The sequence below is a fragment of the Chlamydotis macqueenii genome, chromosome Z (assembly GCF_036417535.1).
Source record: "Chlamydotis macqueenii isolate bChlMac1 chromosome Z, bChlMac1.mat, whole genome shotgun sequence".
Taxonomy (NCBI): domain Eukaryota; kingdom Metazoa; phylum Chordata; class Aves; order Otidiformes; family Otididae; genus Chlamydotis; species Chlamydotis macqueenii.
The window spans coordinates 14,255,628-14,281,980 of record NC_141593.1 but is presented as its reverse complement, the minus strand read 5'-3'; the positions used below and the strand labels follow the sequence as shown (position 1 = coordinate 14,281,980).

At 38.8% G+C, this 26,353-nt stretch overlaps 1 protein-coding gene across 1 annotated transcript in view; it reads left to right on the top strand.

Annotated features, from left to right (window-relative positions):
- The window catches only part of OXCT1 (3-oxoacid CoA-transferase 1), a 91,091-nt gene extending 66,760 nt beyond the window's left edge, over positions 1–24,331 (top strand). Inside the window, exons 14-17 of the mRNA XM_086770517.1 lie at positions 6,804–6,893; positions 12,533–12,613; positions 14,607–14,708; positions 22,898–24,331. Coding sequence (XP_086626643.1) covers positions 6,804–6,893; positions 12,533–12,613; positions 14,607–14,708; positions 22,898–22,933 — 309 coding nt within the window. The 3' untranslated portion in view covers positions 22,934–24,331. The remainder of the gene's footprint in view (positions 1–6,803; positions 6,894–12,532; positions 12,614–14,606; positions 14,709–22,897) is intronic.
- The last annotated feature ends 2,022 nt before the right edge of the window (positions 24,332–26,353 follow it).

The window sequence follows — 26,353 nt, the reverse complement described above, 5'->3', positions numbered from 1 at the left end:
CCCATTACGCTGAAATAACATTCATTACTGCAAAGCAAATCCATTTCAATGAAGCATGTTTTGAGTTGCTTCTGAGATGCAGTTTCTCGATGCGTTCATTTGAATTTCACTCAGTCAATCGAATCTGTTGCCAGTGGTTATTTCCAGTTAGTTTTATGGAAGAATAAATGAATAAAATTTGACCAACTTTCCTTGCACGTATTTTATGCTGCTTCAATTTTCTGCTTATGGAAAGTAAAAATATAAATGTAGTTAGTGCACGTATTTCTGAATGTTACATTTTAGGGAAGAGTTATTAATAAATTTTGCCAAGAAGTGTCAGTCACTCGAGAACATATGTTTCATTCTATCAAAAGTTATACTTGCTTTTAATTTTGCTTTTCATTATGTGTATGTTAGGGGATACCTGGTTAGCATTCTCGAAAATCAGGTAATTTTCTGTATGGCTAAACCATGCAACTAAATCTTTATTTTGGATGTCCTTTAAAGAATATTTTTACCTTGTTATGCATGTAGCATGTGCTCAACTTTATTGCATTCAGCCAGTATTAACTCTTTGTTGTGTTGTTGCATTAACAACTCTACTGATTTAAAAATCCCATTAATGATTTCCCAGTGTTTCTTGGTAATTCTTATTCAGTCATACTCTCAGAATAAAATCTAATCTAGCTGTCATAGTTGACAGTATAATTACAATAATTCTTTAATTGTGCCATATAAGGACATAAAATCAGTGGAAAATAGGACAAGGAAGTGTATTTCAGAACAGTTAATCTTCACCGTTATACATCTTTTTTGATACAGTCTTCATCCTGTCTTTTTCACTGAGGAAATGGCAAGTGAAATCTGGAAGAGTTGTGGCTTTCATTTTAGTTAATTTTGTCAACTATAAACCTTCCATTCCCTTAAACACTGGACAGGACTGTTAGCAATGGGCAAAGGATTGTCATGTACATTGTTATGTAGTTAGAGTAGATATATTTATATGTATTTTTTTAATACTACCCTTTGATTGGTATGTGTTTTGCACAAAGCTAAGGTCTGTGCTAATGCGCACCCTCCCAAACAAACAAACCCCAAACCAACCCCATCTAACTCCACAACAGCTGATGAGATGTTTTCGTTAAATAATTATGTATGGCTCCTATACGGAGAGGAAGACCTGTGTGACTAATGTGTGTTAGTAGTGCATAGACAGCACCGCGGAGAGGGCCAGAGCAGAGGGCTTTGAAGGGGTCCTAAGTTCATCCTTTTGACTGCAGTGTTATCACCAGTGATGATGGTGATGGAGGTATCTTGTATCCACTTCATTGCCTTCATTTCTGCTTTCCTCTGGGGAGTTCATACTGTTCCAGTTGCTCTGTATTTTATCAGCTGTCCCTGGCACGATATAATTATTTCCTTTCATAAGCAAGCTGAGACTGGTGATTGATTCTGTATCTGCCACCTGGTCTGTGTCTGTGGCCATCACAGATCATACTGAAATTCTTAAAATCATTACTCTTTCATGCTAGGTAACTTGTCCAAGGCCTTCCAGGGGGATGCCTGAAAATTCGGATTGAATGTGAAGCGTGTATGAGAGCTATAGTTTAAACTAGAAGCATTCATTATCTTCTGTAAGAGTTTTTGAAATAGTAGTTCTGCTAACTTTTGGCATAGTGTGATGCATATGTACTTTTAATGGAAGGAAAGAGAAATTTCAGACTGAATGCTATTTATTTAATACAGTATTCAGGCAGTTTGGAACATGGGCAAGGACTCTTAGCAGAGAAGTAGCTCAGTTCCTTTCAAACAGGTATACATTTTCACCTTGACTGTCATTTAATATTAAATTTTAAATTGAATTACTCAAGCTTTTATTTCCATCTGCATTCTAATCCTTAAAACTCTGTGTTTACCACTGATAAGTTTTCACTGCTGAACACATCATTAGCGTTTCCTTTGCTGTACTGTTGATGTGATATGTGTTTGTCTCAAAAGATTATGTTCTTTTAACATAACCAGATCAGTTCAGATCAATTTTATACTATGATGCTGGGAGTAGGTATAAAATTCAGCTGTAGAAGAAAAGTCCTTCCCCCGGGAATATAGAGCATGGATTCAATACCTTAATAGTGTTTGAAAGCTCTTGAGTTTTCCTCTTTTCTCTCTGCCACCTCTTTTTAGTCTGTTTGGCATCTTTCTAGCTTGCAATACAACTGTGGAAAAACTTCAGATTCTCTTCAAGGTATCTTGACTGTTTCGCCCACCTTGAAGTACTCACAGACTTCCACTGGAATGCCACAGATTGTCTTGGATGCCACAGATGACCAAACCAACAGGAAGGTTTCTGTTTAAGAATAATAATTAGGCTAAATTACTTTCCTGAGCTCTTTAATGTTGTATTTTGACCACTCAAATGATGTCCAGCTATGAAGGCATCAGATGAGAAAACATACACCCTTCTCTCATATTTTTTTAAAGATGCCCGATCACCACAACAGCAGAATAACTTATTCTGCAATAAGTAAGCATTACAAGAAATTCCATTAATTTTCTGTGGTTTTGTGTCAGTGAAGGAGTAGAAGAGCTGAATATGTTTAATATTAAAAATCAAAGATAAATCCATCAGGTCTGTGGTTTTCCAGCTCTTGCATCTCGCGACTATTTGGACTGAGACTTAGCAAGAACTGCTGATGATGCATAATCGGAAAAGTAGAATTCCTCCTTGCAATATTGACCTTCTATGGTAACTGTTTGAACTGAAGAGCTACAATGAAACTGTCAGCTTGTTTCTGACCTCTCCTTAATCCTCTGCACAGATATTGCCAACATTGAGCCTCCCAGGAAGCACATTCAAAAAACTTCTTCTCACTTCAAGCTCTTGCTAGTGAAGTGGGCTTTATAATACTGCTTGAACTTACCAGTTCTCTACCACTGAATTACATCTTTCCTTCTGGTTTCTTAAGCTAGCAGCACCAATGTAATTGAGAACTAACAAAAATAATCTTAAATTAATGAATAAATAAATAAATATATGGAAATGGGATGGCATGCAAACCCTGGGCCTTATGAAGATGGTAAGAAGGAGCAGAAAACCTGCAAATCTACTTTAGCAATTGCTTATTTGAAATAGCTCCTTTCTTTTTTTTTTTTTATGAATTGTCTAAAACAATTGAGCTTTGTATAGGTTATTACTTTACACTTCAGTGACTTTTCAAGTAAGCAAGAGTGAACAGTTTTACTCTCTGAAATTTGCCCTGTTCAATCAGAAATAAATAAAGATTGACACTTCTTTTTTGGGAAGTAAAATTTATAGTTCCCACTTCAACTAGTATCTGGCACTAAAAACTCAATTTAGGTCTTTTTCAGAGTTTTCACAGCAGAGGTGGCTCTTGCAAGTGGTCTTCAGTAGGATGGAGCAGTACCCTGTGCCACTATGGTGTGAGGGAAACTGCTGGTTGTGGGAGTTTGGTAGATGCACTGAGAGGGATGTAAGGCTCTTATGCTTTAGATATTCCTCAGAATAAAAGCATGTAATTATTAGGCTAGTTAGAGTTAATGCTTAATTGATTTTCTTTACCAGGCACCCTACAGTGATGAGTATGTTTGCTTAAAAAGGAGGAGCAAATGCAGCAATTTAAAGGTCCCTAAGTCTTTCTCTTCAACTTAACTTGCATTGTCCTGCTTCTCTGTACACAAATAGATGAAGTCTTTTCTCTCAGTCCTGTATGACAGCTTCTCCACCAGCAGCTTTGTCATTGTCCTTCATTGGCACTTATTTCTTCAGATATTTTGTAGTTGCTGTAGCTCTTTACTAGTTAATAGAACTAAAAGGCTTGGAAAATGAACTAATGACATTATCAGGACAGGTGTATTGATAGCATAATCCTCAGTGCAAACCTGTTCTGAGTTACTGGGGACGTATTCCATTGTCTTCAGCTACTGTGAGTTACCTTGTCAGTGAGCTTCTGGCAGGCAAATGAGAGGTCACTGCAGTCTCTGTAAGAGCTCTGTATTTCGAGATAGGATGGCAGAATGATCTGAACAGTGCCAGGATGTTAAGGACAAAGATAAATCCTCTCATCCTTTTTAGGCTTGTATTTGCAAAGAAATATTTAGTAGTAATGTTAATTAATGTGATTAATATTGAATATTTATCTGACCTGAGAAATTTCAAAGGGGTTGTTTATAGATGTAGGAAGATGTGATTTATTTCTCACTGTGCAAACATTAAGGAAATATGAATTTCATTTTTTGGCAGGAGATGTATACTCCCTTCAAGAGACCATAATGTTCAAGACAGCAATAAGTTGCTGGCCTGGCAGCTTAATGACACAAGTCTCTTCCATAAGTTTTATATCATAGTACTGATACTATTTAGGTACTGAATCGCATAGCTAATAAAAGGAAGAATAAGACCAAAACTTTGTAGTAGGAATTTTTCCAATTGTTTAACAATATACTTTTAGGTTTTGTATACTGTCCCTAGTTTATTTTAATTACAGATAATAACCAGTCAAAAGAGAGCAAATACAAAACACTTGAGACAAATTAATTTATTTTAATCTGTAAAATACTTTACCTCGTATTTCCTACTAACCTTCCCTATCATGCAGGTGCTTTGATGTTCCACTGCCCTTTTTACCCTCCTCAGCAACTCTGGAGGTTGTTGTCTTGTTTGTTTTTTGGGGTCTAGTGCTTCTTGTCTGTAAATGACTGCTCTGCTCATACTGATATAACTTTGTACTTAAGGTAATTTCCCATCAGAAGTTTGCAAGTCTGGACCTCTTACCTTCTAAGATCAGATGCGTTCAGTTTAAGATGGTGGAAACAGGCACGGATTAAATGGTGCAGCATTATGGAAAGCAAAAGTAGGAGTAGCTGCACACCAAGCCATAATACAGCTGCTGTGATAACAGGTGTAATTCAGACACACTTTAAGAGAAGAATGAGTCACAGAGGCAGAACGCATTGCTTGGTTTGAGGGAAAACCAGAAGTGAATACTGATCCATATTCATTTATTTGCTGATGTTCTGAAATGACATCCACCAACATCTGGAACAGAACAAAAAGATCAGTTTGTGCCGATAGAGTGATAGAAGCTGTGGCTTTCTAAACTGGCAGGTGGAGAGTGCTTACATGTTCTTGTTGCTAAATTTCATAAGCAAAGATTTCTTTTGGGAAAGTAATGACATTTCTATCAACAGGTGAATGAACACTTTGCTTTTCTAATGTCAGAACTGTTGGAACAAAATTTCATTGCTCCTCAGTGTCAGGGCTTCCATGAAGCCAATGGTGCTACCTCATTTCCTTTTACGATTGGGTGACCAGCCTGGTGGATGAGGGAAAGGCTGTTGATGTGGTCTACCTGGACTTCAGCAAAGCCTTTGACATGGTCTCTCACAGTATTCTCCTAGGGAAACTGGCTACCCTTGGACTGGGTAGGTATACCCTTCTTTGGATAAAGAACTGGCTAGGGAGCCATGCCCAGCAGGTAGTAGTTAATGGAGTCAAGTCCAGCTGGCAGCCTGTTACAAGTGGTGTCCCCCAGGGGTCGGTACTTGGGCCCATCTTGTTCAGTATCTTTATTGATGACCTAGACGAGGGGATTGAGTGTACCCTCAGTAAGTCTGCAGATGACACCAAGTTGGGTGGCGGTGTTGATCTGCCTGAGGGTAGGGAGGCCCTTCAGAGGGATCTGGATAGGCTGGATCGCTGGGCTGAGCTGAATGGGATGAGGTTCAACAAGGCCAAGTGTCGGGTCCTGCACTTTGGCCACAATAACCCCATGCAGCGCTATAGGCTCGGAGCTGAGTGGCTGGAGGACTGTGAAGAGGAAAGGGACCTGGGGGTGTTGGTTGATGCTCAGCTGAACATGAGCCGACAGTGTGCCCAGGTGGCCAAGAGGGCCAACGGCATCCTGGCCTGCATTAGAAATAGTGTGGCCGGCAGGAGCAGGGAGGTAATCATCGCCCTGTATTCAGCGCTGGTGAGGCCGCACCTCGAGTACTGTGTTCAGTTTTGGGCCCCTCACTGCAAGAAAGACATTGAAGCCCTGGAACGTGTCCAGAAAAGGGCAACAAAGCTGGTGAGGGGTCTGGAGCACAAGTCTTATGAGGAGCGGCTGAGAGAGTTGAGATTGTTCAGTCTGGAGAAGAGGAGGCTCAGGGGAGACCTCATTGCACTCTATAGCTTCCTGAGGGCAGGTTGTGATGAGCAGGGGTTTGGCCTCTTCTCCCAGGCAACAAGCAGGACCCGAGGAAATGGCCACAAGTTGTACCAGAGGAGGTTTAGATTGGACGTGAGGAAAAACTTTTTCTCCCAAAGAGTGCTCAGGCACTGGAATGGCCTGCCCAGGGAGGTGGTGGAGTCTCCGTCCCTGGCAGTGTTCAAGAGGCGGCTTGATGAGAAGCTAAAAGATATGGTTTAGTAGCTGTGGCAGCAATGGTAGTGGGAAGACGGTTGGACTAGATGATCTTATAGGTCCCATCCAACCATATGATTCTATGATTCTATACTCAGATTTAAGTTACACCTCAGGGCACCAACTATGACAGTGGGTCCTTATTCTACTCATCATTCTTCTCCTATTGGCATCATATAGAGATATAGAGCCTGGAATGAGACAGCTGTTTTCACTCTGTTGAAGCTCTGTTAGTTTTTGAACACACTGGTGATAAAACAGGTGGGCTTTCTATGCAGGAAAAGGTGAATATCTTGTAATTGCAGCCAATGTAGTCTATCTTGCCTGTCTTTTTTTTTTTTTTTTTTTTTTAGTAGTAGTAAAAATGTTACATTTTCATTACAAAATCAATTTTAGGGTAAGATGGTGAAAGGAATGGGGGGTGCCATGGACCTGGTATCCAGTGCGCAGACCAAAGTGGTTGTCACCATGGAGCATTCGGCCAAGGTAAGACTCTGCTGTTTCTTTTTGTTTTGTGCTATACCAAAAGAAGAAGAAGAAAGACATCTTTCATTCATTCTGCTACTTTTTTGAAGACTTGACAGTTTTGCTGTTAGTTATTATGGAGATGCAACATGGGCCTAGGTTGATACGGTTCCTTTCCTCTTGTAAGTGAATCATTCACCATGGAAAAAAAATGAAATATTAACTTGATGTTTAAAAGCTGCACACATTTTCTAGTTACTTCATGCAAATTTAATGAGAGTGGCAATTGCCAGAGCTGCAGTAGACGCTACCCCAGAGGTTTTACTCTTCACCTCAGAATAATTTGAAAAATGAAGGTTCCCTGTGGTTAAGTACTTGTTATGATGGAAAGATACTTACCTTTAAAGTTGCCAGTCAAATTGGTACTGACAGTTTAATAGAATAGATCTTTTTGTCATCATGAGATGCAGACTGTCTTAGATTATTATGTGATAGAGGTTAATCTAGAGATTTCTTTGTGAGGGGAGTTTTATAGCTATAAACAGTCTCCCACCGAAGGTCAAAGGAAACTTGCCATTTGAAACTTCTGAAACAGGACTGTCCAAACTATGAGAAAAATTGATTGAAGGACAAAAATCTCTGTTTTCAGGGAACTATATGAAATATTTAAAAGTTAATTATTTTGTTTAATTTCTGTATTTCTGTTATTCCAAATTTGTTTTATGTCTGCAATAATAATTAGTTGTGCATTGATAGAGATAATATTGCTGTTAAAATGCATAAGGGCAAGCATAAGGAATTTGCATGGTAAACTATAGTAAATATGAAAGCTAAATAAGTTACGTGGTTTTTAAATGTGATTTGAAGAGTGAATTTTCACTTAAATAAAAAATCTGTTGAAAAATACAATAGTTTCACAATTTATACTAAGCTGTGATCTCAAAGGGCACATTTTCAGTAACTGGGCTGAGTCTGACCCAGTATTTTTCACATGCCTATGTGTAAATGTGTAAATGAAAGTACAAAGCAAATTCATCTCTACGATTTGCATCCATATCACAGCCTCCCAAAAACTGGGTCTGCAATTATCCATTTGCTCAGACACATACTTCAGGTATTAATGTGATCTGAATAAATAATTTTGCTAGATTTCTAGTTCCTGTGGAATTTGATTGAGTCTCAGAATCCACACACAGTGTAATTATTCATGCCGGTTTTTCTCTTCAAAGTACTATTACCAAAATCCTTTTTTCAGTACAGTGTTTGGAAGTTGTTTGCATGTTGTTTTTTTTATCAGTAGGAGTACTGATACCTGAAAAAGACGGAAACACAGATAGGTTTGCTGTTACAAATAGTCCAGGCATAGCCATTTATTTTGGGATATGTATATATAACTTGGACTCTTATGTACATGGGATGTCTGGTGTGCACTTCTGGAGAGCTAGTTATAGCCTTTCATAAATTACTACTCCTGTTTTTGTGAGAAGTCACTCAAATCTAAACTATGTGCATGATTTTTCATTTTATTCTTATTTTAAGATGGAGGGTGTTCTTGGCACTCTTCCCTCTTACCTAGCCTCTTAATTGGGTCTTCATACTGCTTCTTGTTTGCTCGAAAGTGAAGATGATGAAATATGGAAATCTAATGTTTGGGAAACAAAAGCTGTTGTTACGGTTTTGAGGTGCTTCTCTCTTTTTTTTTTTTTTTTTTTTTTTTTTTCTTTTTTTCCTCTCCTTTTTTTCCCCCCTCTTTTTTTTTTTTTTTTTTTAAATGCACAAGCAAATGTAGCACCCTGGAGATCAGTTCTGAAAGTCAGAAGCCTTTTGTTAGGGTGACTGTTTCTTACAGAGGTTACTTTATATTCACGATTTTTTAATTCTTTACAAAAAAAGATTTTCTCACAAACTTATTTAATCTGTATCTGTGCATCAGAGGAGCAATCTTTCATCTTGCTTGGAGCCCAGTATGCTACTGAGTGAAAGAAATGTCTGTATGTACTGTGACAATCTGTTGTACCTGCTGACTTGTTAGTGTAGGGACATATATGTCATCTTATTCTCCAAATACATAATAAGAAATCTATCATTAGACTCCAAAGTCTCCTGTAAATCAATAGCAGTCAAGATTTGATGAATGGAAATACAGTGGAAGGCATGGGATATACACATTGCCTTCAGTGGACATGTTCAAGAGTTGCTGCAATAACTAGTTCCTACAGTCAGTTTTGTCTGATTTATAATCTTGTGAAGAATCTTTTAATCCTTTTCAATTTTTTTTTTGTGTAATAATAATGGCTTGTCAAACATTAAAATAAGTTTTCTAAGAGTTTAAAAATGCATTCTCCTTTCAGCACACATGTTGCAGTTTTTAAACATAGCAATAGGCTGAGTCCTTCCAGTGCAGGCAAAACAATTTACACTTAATTATGAAAGTAAAACTAGTATCTGTCCTAACACTCAAATAAGTACTGAAAGAGTTTTCCTCTTTTTAAACTCTGATATGCAGTATGTTACAAATAAAACTAAATACTCTCTGCCCCAAATTATTTACATTTTAAAATTACTTAAATTTGTATGTGTAATGGAAAACAAAAGGTACAGAAGAAAGATACCAGCACATGAAATGAATTTTGTAGAAGATTCTTCAGCTTAAGAAGCACTGTTGAGAAACAATAACATAGAAATATATAAAATAATAAAGGGCAGGGAGAAGATGGATGCAGAACGGGTAATCACTCCCTTCTACATGGGTAGGGGTAGCCAACTGAAATTAGCAACCAGTGTGTTTGAAACAACAAGAAACATTTTTCACAGACAGCTACTGAAGTTGTGGATGATCGACAGGATGATGCAGAAGCTCAAATAATTAAGTCTATGTGAAGAGGACTAAACTGTTTTATTAGGTTTAGTTAATTGGTGACAATTAAACAGCATTGCCCAGAAGCAGTCTTTAGCTCAGGAAATTTATGTATCACAGCACGTCAGGAACTAGGAGGACATGTCTGTTGGAAATGTGGCTCAGTTTTTGATCCATATGCTTAGGCCACTCTGAGAGGCTTGGCAAATTGAAAGTCTAGTTCTTTATGGTATTTTTGCTAAATTACTTTTCTGTTTATAACCATGAAGAAAAATAATAGAATGTAGGGTTGTTATTTAATCTGTAAACAGTCCCTGTGCATCTATGCCTCATCTGCTAAATACTGTTTAAGAGAAATAAAAGTCAAGTTCTTACCCCCATACCATTATTGTCATGTTTTGCAAAAGATAGTAAAGTAAAGGCTGGTAATTGTTACATGTTGTGAAATGAGTTGTCTACATCATTCTGAAAAATAGAATGGAAACTAGTTTTAAGCACTTGATTTGATTTGGATGTGACTGAAACATGGAGCACTGAATTGAAAACTCCTTTCTGTCATTTTGAATAGTTTTGATTTTAATGTGTCGTGGAAGATTAAGGACATTTTTGTTCTTCAATAACAGGATGTTTTACTTAAAGCAGGCTGAAACACCTTAAGGTTTTCTGTATCTGTACAAGTATTTTCCTTTATCTGAACAAATCTTGTATAAACTCAGACTGTAAAAATTCATACGGTTCCATTTGGATTCCTATTCTGATAGTGCCCTGATGGATGTCTTCAAAAAGTCCCCTTTAATGCTAGCTGGTAATACAATAATCTTCAGTTCAAGTGTTAAGAAGCTGGAATGTATCAGTTCTCTGGGTCACAGGAGCCTTTCAAGCTGTCACCTCTGCAAGGCCATGCATTTCAATATCAGTTGGGTGCCAAGAAGAGATACTTCATTTCATATGGCTGAAAAGTATACCTGATATGTTACTGAAGATATTACAAATAGCACAGATTAATTTCGGCTCTTAAGCAGAGTGTGCAGGAATGTCCTCAAGATGGACAGGATATAAATAGATCAATTGAAAGTAACACTCTGACACAAATAATTATTTTCATTAAGAGTGAGTGAGTTTCATCAAAGTAGTTGCCTTGATACCAGATGTGGATCTTACCAGTGTAAAATAGAAGAAAGAATAAAGAAATAGATCTTCAGAGAAAAAGATAAATTCAAAAGCACATGGATTGCTCATTTTGTTATCACTCAAGTCAAAATGGCTCAGAGATGGTTCCTGAGTTTATATTAAGTCTTAAGGCAAACGGATGATCGTAAATTTAAAAAGTATTGCATTCAGATGGTTAAATAAGACATGTAATACTCTGACAGTTTTGAAATATGTAACTGAAAATTGATAATTAGAAAAAAAATAAACGCATGTGATGATGGGAGAAATGTGCACTTAATGCTACCTCTGTAAAATGCCTACAAACACTGGCTAAAAATGTAGCCATCCATCTCTTTTATATCCATTCAGAGCTCTTGCATTTATGTTCTTGCAGCTCTTACATTCATTTAGCAGGATCTAAAGCTGCTTGTGAACTCCTGTTAAAAAAAAAAAGGAAGAAAGAGGAAAAAAAAGAACGAAAAATACCCCAAAAAACTCACCACCCAAATCTTACCTGCCCAGCTTCATGTCAGAAGCTGTCTCTTCTCACTAGGTAGTATTTTCCCCATGATTTAGAGTAGCTGACATTTGAGGCTCCAGAAAAGAAAATGCCTTAAAGTAAAGCCTGTTTTATATATATATATTATTTTCTACTATATTTGCATGCTAATTTGTTCTGTCTAAACCAGAGATAGTGTAACTTCTGTGTGGCACTTGAAGATGAGCATGTTGCACTCATCTCTTAGTCTGCTTTTGGGCTTTCCTGGAGAGATGGAGGAAATGAGAATTCAGTGTGGGTAAAGAAACTGGATTTACTATTTTCAGAGCATGACTGCACTTGAGCCCTGGGGATTTGAAATGCGTATGTGTATGGCTGATCCTGTACATGGTGTTTGTGATAATGTGTAAGACTGCAATGTCTTTCCCTAATTTTTGTCCTTGATGTGTCATCAGCGAGGTCTCATGTATCTGGAGAAGAGGAGGCTCCAGGGAGACCTGATAGCGGTCTTCCAGTACCTCAAGGGGGCCTACAAGAAAGATGGGGAGAGGCTGTTTAGTAGGGCCTGTTGCGATAGGACGAGAGGTAATGGTTTTAAAATAGAGGGGGATAGATTTAGATTAGAAATTAGGAAAAAATTTTTTACGATGCGAGTTATAGAACACTGGAACAGGTTGCCCAGAAAGGTGGTGGAGGCCCCATCTCTGGAAACGTTCAAGGCCAGGCTGGATGAGGCTCTGAGCAACCTGATCTAGTCAGGGATGTCCCTGCTCCTTGCAGGGGGGTTGGACTAGATGACCTTTGAAAGTCCCTTCCAACCCTAGCCATTCTATGATTCTATGATCTGTTATCCTCACATTGCAGCAAGAAAGACAAATTATTAAGCAAAAGTAAGCAGAACTTCTAAACTCAGAAGCCCACTCACTGGTACAGTGAGATTCTTGTCATGTTGCTATATATGGATTTTAAGTAACAACTGTCCAAAATTGCCAGAGATGTAGTCTGCCATAGAAGTGAATTCAGAAAATACACTGAATGTTTCAGTAATATTGTGATTTTCCTTTTTTTTTTTTTTTTGTGTACATACTTGAATTCTGAGTAAATTGTCTTGATTTTGAAAACTAATGTTTGTCTATATATTGTTAAACACAGGGCAATGTCCATAAAATCTTGGAAAAGTGCAGTTTACCACTTACTGGGAAACAGTGTGTGAACCGCATCATTACAGAGAAGGTAAAGTACTTTTCTTGAATCGCTGTCATTACTTTCCTCCTCCTGCTTTCCTCCTGAAGGGACACTCTGTAAAAGCAGTAAAGCTTAGTAAAGATGAAGAATATGTTTGATATCTGTTGCCAGTGAAGGGCAAAGATTCCCTTGGATTTGAATTTTAGAGGTCTAGAGGCTTCTATTTTTCCTTTTAAAGCTTTCATTCACCATTGACATCTAGCATACTGGGCCATATTCTTAGACACCTTCAGAACAAAGATGCCATGTATGAGAACTATGCAAAATGTTCATCTCCTTATTTTTCCCAAAGATTTCCTGAAAATATGCCATGTAAGATGCAAATCCTCAAATACAGCTGTAATGACAACTCCTTTTTTTTTTTTCCAGCAGAGCAACAACTGTGTAGCACTTCTATGTCAGACAATTGGCATCTTTCTTAGTGTATTCGACAGTGTATTAGTGTATTTCTCTTTCAGAGAAACACAACCTGTAGCCCTAGTGGGGCTTTAATTATTTTGTCCTTACTTCATTCTATTTGTGAAGCAGTTTACTCTCCAGTGGAAGTACATGTGAATATCTGATATTGCTGCTGTTCAAAGTACATTAGGGGATCTTTTCAGCAAAGGATAAGTGACTTAAAGTTTTTGCTGTAATCGTACTCCTTTTATTATCAGTGTTTACACTTCTAAGGGCTTAGAAGAGTCCATCTGTGAGCCATCTATCGTACTAAGTAGCATGCCTCAAAGCTGATGATGTAGAATTTGCTTTCTTCTAGTGGCATATTGCTACTGTAAAGGTTTTTTTTTTCTCCACGTAGTACAGAAAAATAAATGAAAATGTGGATTTTTTCCAGTCTTCTACGAACTAGCCACATGAAAATGTAAGGTACAAAAAAATGAGACTGAACAAGGACTGATACAAAATAAACAAGCAGAAATTTCTCTAAGAGTCACCACTCGTCAAATCTAGTAGCTTTATTAGGAGGTGAAACAAATGTGCAACAGTACTTAGATAGTGCTGCAAATTCTGTTTCCACTCTAGCTTCTTAGCATGTATATTCCTTATGCCCAGCTTCTCTTTTAAGTCTTAAAGGAGCTATCATTTTTCAGTCCCATAAATCAGTGTGATGCATCCAGACGACAGCTGAACTTCAGTACGCTTCTGTGATGAGCTTAAGACTTCGCTTTCATATAAAGTCTTTTGCCACTGCCTTTTTTTTTTTCTTTTTCTAAATGGAAAATTATTATAACCCTTATTGTTTCCCTGGCAACTTAACATGCAACCTGTGTATCTCCCTCTGGTAGGCACCACTGAAGTGCACATCGTTTTACAGGTATTTTTATTTGATGCGCTTCTGAGCCTTGGAAGCAGAAAGCATATCTTGTGAAGACATCAGAAAGAGCAGCCTTTCCTCTTTAGCCACTTCATCCCAGGCTTTCTATTAAAAATACAATAAGAAATCTTGTCTTTCATTGCTAGTTTCTGAAAATAGTAAAATTTGCACTGGGCGTGCAGTAGCTGTTGGAGAAGTTTATAACCTGATGAAGGTGATCAACCTCTCTGTACCTCTCTACTGGCCTAAAAATGAAATAGAAAAATGAGGGAGCCATTGCCTTTTCCTGTTCACCTTCATGATCTCTTGTTGAGGATTGTCTTGCAGTAAAGAATGTCTCAACTCTTTCCTTTTGATCTCTCAGTTCTCACTAGATTGAAGCAGGAGGCATGGTCCTCATTTCATGCAATGAAAAACAATTGCATATTTTTCTTGCAGAACTAACACGTCTCATATTTTAGATTCTTTCAGGTACAAATAAATATAGCAGAAATTTTCACTGGTAGGTCAGAAAAGTGAAAAGTGAAACCAATTGATAATTGCATCTTTTGTTACTAAAGGAATGCTAACCACTTCAGCATACCATTTTGTACAATATTACTCCTTACATCCTTGTTTTCTGCTCTGATAGTAAAAAATTAATTGTGTGTTATTTGAACTTGACAGGCTGTGTTTGATGTGGACAAGAAGAAGGGGTTGACCCTTGTGGAAATCTGGGAAGGACTGACAGTGGATGATATCAAGAAAAGCACTGGCTGTGACTTCACAGTAAGTCATTTTACAAACAAATGTAGTTAGTCTGCTGTCAGAACAAATACTCTCCACAAATACTCATCACATGAAGACTTGTAGATGCAGTAAGCTTCCTCCTTACAGTTGAGGGCTTGGTAGATCACCTGTGCTATTTAGAAAGAAAATAAGAAGATAATTTAGGGCTAATCTAGTATGATTATATTGAAAGCATTATAAGCCAGGAAAAATAGAAGCAATGGAGAAATGACTAAGAGTAAAAGGACAATGTAGAAAGGGAACTTTCATGATACTTTGAAACAGGGAGCTGATTCATATGAGAGGTGGATGAATATTTATTTTCCCACTGTACAAGTTAGTTTACTTAACTCTCTGTTGCTCAGTTTTCGTGCTATCTTTAGGTGGAGTTGTGAGTTTTCTCAACAGGGGTGATTAGATGTGCCCAGTCTGTGTTACTAGTGCCAATTAATTAAATGCTCTGCTGTTGATATCTTTGCTTTTATTCTCCCATTGCCTTGTACAAATGAAACTTACACTCTGCATTAATCCAGAAAGCCACTGCATTTTGACCTTTGCATTCATTCTTAAGTCTTGCTTAATGCTAACACATTAATGAAAAGTTGTAGCACAATAGATTGTAACTGACTGCTATGTGTGGTTGATAACAAATATAGTTTCTGCATGGCCTTCTCCTACATGCACATTGCGAAATTTTTTCTTCTGTGTTGTGAAGCCTTTGGGGCAGGTCAGCCTTCCTCTGGCAAGGACAGCGAGTATGGCACAGTACAAATTGTACTGTAAAAATAATTGGGGAATATTTGATAATGAAGTGCAATACTCGTCCTCTTTGCAGAGTTTAATGACAGGGCTAGAGCGCGTAATTGAAAGATTGCAGAGCAGTTAGTGTGTGAAAGAGTTTGTTATTAAGGCTTTGAGCATACTATTGGCAGTAAGTAAAACTTTCTGAGCAATGAGCCTGTGCAGTTTTATTCATTCTCTGTGTCCATAAGAGAGCATTTCTCTTATGGATATGCTAAAAAATAATAGTGTGTGTTTTTCTTGTGGAGTTTTAAATATTTTAAATAAAGAGCTGTTCACTTCAGAAAATACATTAGTTTATCTGAGAAGAATTGTTTGGTTAAAGATGAGCTATCTGCAACTGCAAAGTGCAGGAAACTGCTACAAAATCATTTTGCTCCATTATTAATTTTCCACGTAACATTTTATGGAAGTCATTATTATTTTTTAATTTACAGTGTAAGCAACCTTCCATATTCAGCAATTCTGTGTGCAAAAGAAATAATTCATTCAGCTTCTGACTGTGGGTTAGGAAAAAATGATCAATTTTTAAAAACTTCGATAATGTCAGGACTTCTTCTTTGGCTGATCAGCCTGTCAAATAGCTAGCATCCGAAACTAAAACATAAAGAATGACCTTGCAGGTTTGTATCTATTGCAGTCAGTCACTTTATTTTGTTCCTGTGTATTTAATTTGGGGATTGACTTCATGATGAATTTGAAGGCGCCGTGTTTGGTAAGCATTTAAATAGACTGAAACTGCAGGAAAGGACTTTGTTGTCAGAAGACGTCAGTCCTTATGTTTTCCAAACCTGCTTGTTTGGAAGGAGTTGGTTTGGTTTTGGTTCAGGTGACTAATACATATGTATTTAATTGAGTGTGTGTCACACAAAGTGAAGTCCAGCAGCCTGTGCTCAAGGCAATGAAAGCAGAAGCAACCAAAGAATTCAGAGAAAGAAATGATAAGCTTAAAATGACGGACTATGAGATTAACCTTTCCAGCAGCACAGTAGGCATGATACAGCAAGACTATTAGGACCAGAGAAAAGATTAGCACCAGTCACTGTCCCTTAGTGATTTCCTGTAAATGTTACAAAGGAATGGCATAACTTTTGAATCTTTAGGATAGCCTGAAGTTAGCCGTTGATGAGAGGTGTTGCAACAATCCACCATCTGGGTCCCTGGAATCTGTCTCACTGGGAGCTGGAAGGGACATTTCACAGGCACCTTTTCCTAGTTCTCCTGAAGGCAAATTCCAGTGCAGTCAGCTTTGTAGGGCTGCCATGGTCATGCATGAAATCACGAGCTACACTACAGGAACTATGGGCATGAAAAATGTAGATGCTGCTTGGTTTATGCACTCTCGTATACTTACTTGAAAGCACACAGTTTGCATAATTGCTTGCAAAGCAGTGCTTGCTTGCAAGTCGTACCTCTGCCAGGGTATGTGCTTGGGTCAGTGTTACCTGCTGATTTGTAGTTCCCGAAGTGCCTGAAATTTCTCTAGTGCTACAGATGGAAATTATGAACCACAGTGATTTGTTTATTAAAGCTGTGGCATGGAAGAGCTCATACTTTTTCCGTTGTGTCTCTTCCCCCCTGCCCGCCCACCCCCCCCCACCCGCCCACCCCCCCCCACCCGCCCTCCCCCCCCCCCCCTGCAAAGAATGTTTCCGGGCCACAGTGACCCAGTCCTCCTCTCACTGAAATCCTTACCAAAACTTCTGTTAAGATCTGTGACAGCAAGACTAGGTCACTGTTGCATAATATTGGACCATTGATGGCGTGATACTCATATATAGTGAACACCAACAGCTCCTTCACTTAATTTTGGAGTTCAGGAAATAGAGATTTGAGCATTGTGACAGGCAGAAAGCAGCATCCTTTGTCCTTTTTACCACATTTCAAGACTCTGCCGCAGGCTTCCTTGCAAGCGCAACAGTTGTGCTTGTGCTTATTTATGTTCACTGAATGAGACATCTCGTTTATATTAGTGACAGGAACTTTAGTGATACTGTATTGCTACAGTAAAATTAGCAGGTTTTGGATCATGTGTTTTGCTAGTTTGAAACAGAACTAATGGATGGAAAATTAGGAGTTGACCCTTTTCTAGCAGCTTTTTTTCAGTGGATGATGCAGTGAATAATCTGAACTAAACCAAACTTCTCTCTAGATTTTAAAGGATGGCTGTACCTTTATGTGTAACTATCTCTCCCCATGCAGACTAGTTTTTTGGAGAAGAGAACTTTGTAGCCTGCATGGCTTTCTTTGAGACACATTTGGCTACACAGTCCTATTTTCACAGTCTGCTTACTTATTTGGAAAAACATCCTTAAAGGACATTTGCAACAACAAAATGTCAAAGAGAACGTGATTTAGAGTCAACAATCTTCATTATAGACTGGCATCATATAAAAAATAAACAATTTCCCCTCCATTTTACTGTGCTGTGAAGACAAAATAATGGCTTATTTTGCATGCTTAAATCAGATTTGCTGCTGCCTAGCATATAGATCACCTTGGCAGGTAATCTGTTTGGGCTTGCACTGCTTTACATTGTTGATGAGACTGTGAAAGAACAGACTGAGAACCATACTTTTGCAGATGCATTTCATTATTTTAAAAACATCAGGATAAGTCTGTCTGGGTAAAAATTCCCCCTAGCTTCCCTTTTATTTTTTTTAATCTAAAAGCTCAGTTTTACAAAATAATCTTAAAAGATAACAGGCCGGTCAGCCTCACCTCTGTGCCTGGCAAGGTCATGGAGCAGATTCTCCTGGAAACCATGCTAAGGCACATGGAGAGCAAGGAGGTGGTTGGTGACAGCCAACATGGCTTCACCAAGGGCAGATCGTGCCTGACCAATTTGGTGGCCTTTTATGACGGGGTAACAGCATCGGTGGACAAGGGACAGGCAACGGATATCATCTACCTGGACTTGTGCAAGGCATTTGACACTGTCCCGCACGACATCCTTCTCTCTAAACTAGAGAGGCATGGGTTCGATGGATGGACCACTCGGTGGATAAGGAGTTGGCTGGATGGCCGCACTCAGAGAGTGGTGGTCAACTGCTCAATGTCCAGGTGGAGACCGGTCATGAGTGGCGTCCCTCAGGGGTCCGTGTTGGGCCCGGCCCTGTTCAACATCTTTGTCGGTGACATGGACAGTGGGATAGAGTGCACCCTCAGCAAGTTCGCCGATGACACCAAGCTGTGTGGTGCCGTCGACTCGCTGGAAGGGAGGGATGCCATCCAGAGGGACCTTGACAGGCTGGAGAGGTGGGCCCGTGCCAACCTCATGAAGTTCAACCAGGCCAAGTGCAAGGTCCTGCACCTGGGTCATGGCAATCCCAAGCACAAATACAGGCTGGGCGGGGATTGGGTCGAGAGCAGCCCTGAGGAGAAAGACCTGGGAGTGTTGGTAGACGAGAGGTTCAACGTGAGCTGGCAATGCGCCCTTGCGGCCCAGAAGGCCAACCACATCCTGGACTGCATCAAGAGGAGCATGGCCAGCAGGTCGAGGGAGGTGATTCTGCCCCTCTACTCTGCCCTGGTGAGACCCCACCTGGAGTACTGCGTCCAGTTCTGGAGTCCCCAACACAAGAAGGACATGGACCAGTTGGAAAGGGTCCAGAGGAGGGCCACAGAGATGATCAGAGGGCTGGAGCACCTCTCCTATGAGGACAGGCTGAGAGAGTTGGGGCTGTTCAGCCTGGAGAAGAGGAGGCTCCGGGGAGACCTGATAGCGGTCTTCCAATACCTCAAGGGGGCCTACAGGAAAGATGGGGAGAAGCTGTTCAGTAGGGCCTATTGTGATAGAACAAGGGGTAATGAGTTTAAATTAGAAGGAGGTAGGTTTAGATTAGATATTAGAAAAAAATTTTTTTACAATGTGAGTTGTAGAGCACTGGAACAGGTTGCCCAGAGAGGTGGTGGATGCCCCATCCCTGGAATCGTTCAAGGCCAGGCTGGATGAGGCTCTGAGCAACCTGATCTAGTCAAAGATGTCCCTGCTTCTTGCAGGGGGTTGGACTAGATGGCCTTTGAAGGTCCCTTCCAACTCTAACTATTCTATGATTCTATGAACATGAAGTTCAGGAAAAGCATCTGCCAGAGAAACATTAGGTAGTTGAATAGCAATTGACTAGTGTATGTTTAATAATAAATTGACTGTCCAAGTTTGAGCCAGTGAGTACAGAATAATAGAAGATATGGTTTTATTTTCTGGAAGTACATTTTCCTTTGGGGAAACAGGCTGTTGCAGGATTGAGTCCATTTTTAAACGGATGTTGTGGTTTTTCCTGATCAATCACCCCCATTGCAAAAGTCATTTTAGGAACATTAGGAGATTTTTGTACAAAAGCTGATGTTGGAATTGTGGTTTGCTTTTATCTGCAGTTTCAAATGTTAAGGGATAAGTAACTTATTATTCTAACAAATATTCTAACACTGGTCATCTTTTCTTTTTTTTTTTTCTTTTTTTTTTTTTTTCCCCCTTGAGGGACTGTGTTTACATTTTTGAACAATGACTTGGTTTTGCACACCTTCTGATGAGGTAATTAGAAGTTGTTAGGACTCAGCATTGTTCCAAATCAGCCCTTGAAAGAACTGCTTGCTATAAAGAAACATAATGAAATAAGCATAGGGCTGTTTGTGTAGCTGAAAAGGGTAGTTTGGAGTTGGAAATCAGAGAGTCAACAAGCTTGATTTGCCCCGAATCCCTCTCACCAGTTTGGATGCTGCATACAGGACTGCCCAGGCAAGCTGGTCCCAGCACATATACTTGTTCAACATTAGCAAAGTGTTCTGAAGCTTCCAACATAAGCTGTTCTTCCTGTAAGTGAAATAATAGTAAGAAAGAACATGTTGCTCAGCAAGTACTATAAGAAAGTAGCAGCTCTGTGGCTGTGTACTGTAAAATAGTCTTCAGTAAGTACATTCAGCCCTTAGCAAATGCCGTGCTCTGAGCACAGGGTGACACTGAATTGACCGACTCTACTGGAATTTAAAGTAGTGAACTTGGGGAGCATTCTGCATTTCAGACTTGATTACTCCTTCTTTTCCAAGCACAAACCATGCCTTTTGTCACATTAGCATTTTTTTTCTGCTTATTTATACACATTTCATTTAGAGAAACAGTTGTATTTGGGTCCAGATTTGAGTGGTGCTGGGCTCTCGCCACCTCTGTTTTCTTCAGCAGGCATTGTGGCACTTCAGCACTCATGGGGATCAGACTCTTTCTGAAACTGATAGCAGTACACAAATGACAGCTGTTAGCATCAGATGTGCAGACATTACATTTAATGTAATATGCTCATTCAAATGTAAAACGCTTGAGGTTTTGATGGCACCAGAATCTATGACAGCAGAAAAACAATAATCTCCTCCGGATATTGCCTTTTGTCATTATTTGCAGAATACAGATTTTAGTGGTGCTGTCTTCATCCTCCAGTTTTTGCCTTTACTTCAGTGGAACCATCCCTGGTTGAGGCAGAAATAGGCCCAAACTAAGTGAGGCACATAGGCACCTGGAGTCAGAAATCTTGAAACATTTCTGGAACTAGTCCAGGAATGCTGGTGCACTCAGGGACTTTCGCCAGCTCCTCTACACTTGTACCTGTTGCATCTATTTGTTATCCTAGTTCACCCACAACTTTGAAAAATCAATGAACAGTTTCCCTCCACTGAAAACATTTCATTAGCATTTGATACAGTAAACACATTCTTCATGAACTAAGCTTTCTTTGGTGGCTGTTCTCATAAGGTTATAAATGATGATATATAGTGGCTGGAGGAAGGATAATGTAGAAATATAACTCGTACAGGAAATACAGCCCTGTACCTCTAAAATGAAGAGGCTTTAATGCTTGGAAAGGCCCTTATATATCATTCTTTCATGAGCTAGCTTACTTACTGTTAAGTGAAAAAGATGGGATAAGGAGGCAGAAAGAATGCAGTATGTGATGTTTCTGTGGAACACATTAATCAACTAGGAGCCAGATGATCCGTGGAACTACTTTTCATCCTGAACACGTAAGATCACATGAGTTATTTTTGATCTTCACCGTGGGGCATCTACTTAAATAGAGCTGGGAACAGGAGATATTTAAAGAGGCTTGGATCTTCTGTGGAGAGCTTTTCTTCAGGGTATTTGTGTAGGTCTGCAATCAGGGTTCAACCAGATGTTAACCATTGCCACTCTTCAAAATCTTCTCTGTGTTTTTCCCATTTACACCTTTTTCCTCATCTAGTTTCCTGTTTCTGCTTACTGTGTTTTGGTTTTGGTCTGCTGGATATCTTCTAATATAACTATTTTTTATGTGTATGTGGAATTAAAACAATAGAATAAAGTGTATCCTCACACAAAAATAGACGTCAATGGAAAAAGACAGGTTTAAAAAAAAAAAGGTAGAATTAGAAATATTGAACTCTGTCATCATCAAATGAATCAAATGAATGTGAACAGAAGAATGCAAGTTTTTAAAAAATAGGTAAAATTAGAAGCATTGAGTTATATAATAAAAAATAATCAAATCAAATGTATACATATACTGTAGATACAGTATGTGTATATTATCTGTAGACATTTGATTGTATATCCCATACTAATACACATATTCCAAAACTCGATTGACTACTGCACAGACCCAGGATTTACAAACGGCATCCTCTCTGCTGGGGGGTGGGAAGAAGAAGCAGAATGAACTTGCCTATTGAGCAAAGAAGGGAAATCATCCGTTTAAGATTCCTTGGCATGCTTGTTTTAATATTGCAGTGGTGATTCAATCATACATTACATATAATCTGGTTTGTTGACTCTACATCATTCAGTGTATTGATGCTTGAATACAAGTGGATTAGAAGGTGATGGCTGAAGCTGTTGCCCATATGCAGCTCTCTCTCCTATTGCTGCTCATGGTGAGCACAGCCCCAGCATACACAAGCTATGACAATTTATGGGCCAGTGTGTTAACCAAGCCACAGACTGTTTTTGAGTTACGTTCATGCACCATCCTCCACACTGTATAATTGAGGAGCTGTTTCACCTGAGTTCAGCTATTCCTTCTCCTGGTATTGGAAGCCACTTGAGAAGACCATGGAATTAGCAGGGGCATGTACAGGTTCAGCTGTCCAAGTTTAATCTGCTTATATTCTTAAATTAATAATCCAACTCAAAATAAGTGAGGTTTAGAGGCTGGATATTAGCACCACTCATATCTTGTATTGCTACATCAGAAAATTTAGTTGTGGGAGTGTTTATCTCTGAAATACTGCAAATACATGAGTTTAAATAAATACAGTGTCTCTAGTCTTCCGTGGCACGTAGTTGATAGAGGTGGAAGTGAACGGTGGGTTGTCCTGCTGTATCTGTATGCCAACTGTTGTGTTTTTTCCCTTGTTTTTGCTAGGTTTCGCCAAAACTAATACCAATGAGGCAGATTTAAACATGAAATACAGACCGGGCTTAACTTGCCAGAAGGCTTGTTTCCAAATGGGAGCTCAGTGAAGAGAAATCGATGACTGTTTTGCGATTTTACTACTTTTTTTTTTTTTTTAAGGGCTTTGTAAGTAGTTTCCAGATGGTTAAACTCAGGCTGTGACTACCAGCCTAAATTATATTTTACTTTCATAACATTACCAATTTTAATGGAAGGGTGAATTTATTCCCTAAATTTTGAATAATGTTCTACTAAAATGTTAATGAACATTATACAAAAAATGCCTTGTAGTCTGTCTGCCAAATACTACATTTTTTACACAGATTCAGAAAATGACCATGCAAAACTTATGATTGCTTCTGCTTTTGCTGATGTCATTAAACTTACAAATCACTCCATTGCTCTCGAACTGCAGCACTTACTACGTCCATTTTCCTGTAAAGGTGTTTTTTCTGGAGTGGTCTATAGCAAATGTATGCAGCTGTAGAGAGATGTGAGGAATATGGACTTTCCTTTTTCTAAACCTTTTAATGAGTCTGTGACAAAACTGTTTATGGAAGTAACTGGGTCCTTAGCCCTGAATGTGTCTGCTCTTTCCATGGTGTATGTCTGTTGGCATTAAGAAGCCTACATGTCCCAGAGTCCAACTCTGGCTCCTTCTATTTAAATAATACAAACTAGAATGGGGCTAGTGTGAAATAGGAAGATTAGAAAGTCTCCATCCCCATGCAGACAACCCATAGCTGCATAGTTGTCCTGCATGAACCGCTCTTACTCTCTGGATATAATCCTTCTCCCCAGCCCCCATTCAAAGGCAGATGAGAGTTGTTTCTGGAATGAGGTCTGTCCATCCCGTGTTACATAGAAAACAGGGGAAGAGATTGTTGTGGACACTTGGAGGATTCTTCTGAAGGGAATACAGTTGGTTAAGGGTAAAAGCAATAGTTTTGCACCACTTGCCAATCAAGGCATCGGCAAAACCTAAAGAGTTTGGAACACAAACTCATGATGAATGAACGCCATGAGACAATCAAAATGAAGTCACTCCCTCATACTGTTTCTGCAATTTGATAAAGATCTTTCTTCCACTGTTTTTAATTACAAAATGACTGTTATTTTTTGCAAATAGGTAATATTGACAGCATTGGATCTTGCATCCCAAGTTAGCACAGTATATGTTTTATTATACTGAGCATGAATTGACTGGAAATCTGCATTTACTAAAACAGTGTTTTCCCCAAGTATAATGGTTTCTGTCATTCTAAATAGGAACATGTAAAACACTTGAGTTAAAGTAATTGCTGACATAATGTTTGACATAATGACTGGAGCAGATGATGGAAATGTGATGGAAAACATGTAAAATGTAGATACAAAAATAAAGATACGTGTATATATTCCTACTACACATGTGATAAGCATTGTTGGGATACGGTATAGAAAGACATTCTAATATGAGATGAATGAGGTAATCACAGTAGTCAGTGTGTGTTGTGGAAGGAATGTAACATATTTCTAGGGAACCAGATAGGAAAATCCTGCAATATTTAGCTCCTGTGCACTAGTCTTTGTACTGCTGTGTACTAGCCTTTGTACTGCATTTTTCCATTCTAAAATAATGCTTCTCTTTCATGGAACAGTTATAAAATTTGTCTTGATCTACACATGGGTTTATAGCAGTAAAACTGTATTGATTGGAGAGATTATTTTGTTTAGTTGTACTCACTCCAAACAATTCTTTGATAATCTCTTGTCAATACCAGGATAAGTTATCCTTCTTCCCATAAAGGAATAAACAGAATGCCTTTGTAAGCACCTTTATGCTAGTACAAAAGTACTCCCATAATGCTAAGTTGTATGACTTGAACTCATGGGTGCTAATAGGTGGTAGGCCGTTGTGTAGGCAAGACCTGATGCTGAGCCCGTGGGGAAGAAACCATGTTGTACAAAGACTAGTGCTAATTTCATAATTAAACATCTACAAGTGATTTGATTGACAGGTAATTTGCATGTAGGACTTGAAACTCCGTTGATCAAAGTGCTCCAGAATGTTTTGACCCAAAATAAGCACAGGTTAGTTTTTACCTAGCTTAATTTTCACCTGTTTTCTCTGTTTAGATATATTACATATGTTATTCCATCATTTCAAACAAGTTACTTTCTTAAAGCTTGGCTGTTTCTTTTGCTGTGGAAGTGGACTGAAGTCCTTCTCATAGAGGTTTTGCAGATTAAAAGTCTCTATGTAACAAAAGGTGACTCTATTTTAGCTCAGTAGGAAAGAGTTGTGGCTTTGGATAGAGGCCTCTTCCTCAGTCCATAAAGACACTTCAGTGACAATTCTGACCCTTCTGGTGCTGTACACAGCAAAAGGTGCCTATCTTTGCCTTCAGGGCCAAGGATGGGTGAAGAGCTACTCTGAGGGGATGGGTGTGATTCCTGAAGGTGTCTTGTTCATTGTCACTCAAAGCTCTCAGAGAGAGTATGCAGAATGGATGCTGTTTTTAGAGGGGAGTATGAAAACTATTATACAGGGAAGGGAGTGACTATTAACTTATCCAGAGGGGAAAAAAAAAATTAAATAGCTGGGGAAGTCTTAAAGAAATCTATAAATGAAATGTTGATCTGTTGCAATTAATTATCTATGCTACATTAGTTGTAGCACTGATTAGTTAATTACAGTGAATTTTTATTTACATATATAAAGTACAGGAGAAGTGTCTGAGTACAGCATCAGGTGTATGCTGCTTTGGCCATGGAACTATGCTTTGCTGACATACGCACAGAAGCCATCATTGTCATTAATATATGGCTATAAAGACTAATGACCTGATAATGTATGGGAGTTCAGCACATCGGTTTCTGAAGCAAAGAATTAGAAGCCAAGAACTCCTGAGTTGCAGCTTTTCTAGTTCTCCACTGACTGCCTTGAGAAATGTTATCTGTGCTCTCTGCCTTGGCTCCTGTCGCTGGAAAAGGAGATGTTATTCTTCCTACCTCACAGGGATGTTGTGAGGAATAATCAGCTAAAGTCTGTGCAACAAGTTGTTTTTTTTTTTCTCTTCAACTTGGGGATAACACTTGACCAAGAGTGTGGAAGAGTACTTGAAGACTGTCATAGATGCTGGATGTTTGAGTTCTGTGTCTTCTCTTATTTGCATCAGTGTTAATGCAAAAGAGCAAAAGTCAATGTGGTGCTGAAAACTGGGGAATAAAGGAGAACAAGCTCTCTCCATATATGACAGTAGTGCAAATATGTGTATGTCACACTTGATTTTTTTTTTTTTTTTTTTTTTAAATCTTGAGAACAATATATTGTGGTAGAATATTGGTATTGTTATGAAAATGTCATGTGTCTGCACAAGCTAATTGCAACAAACTGTGACTCCACTTTTTAAATTGATTTGTAAAGTAGGATTAGAAATTAAA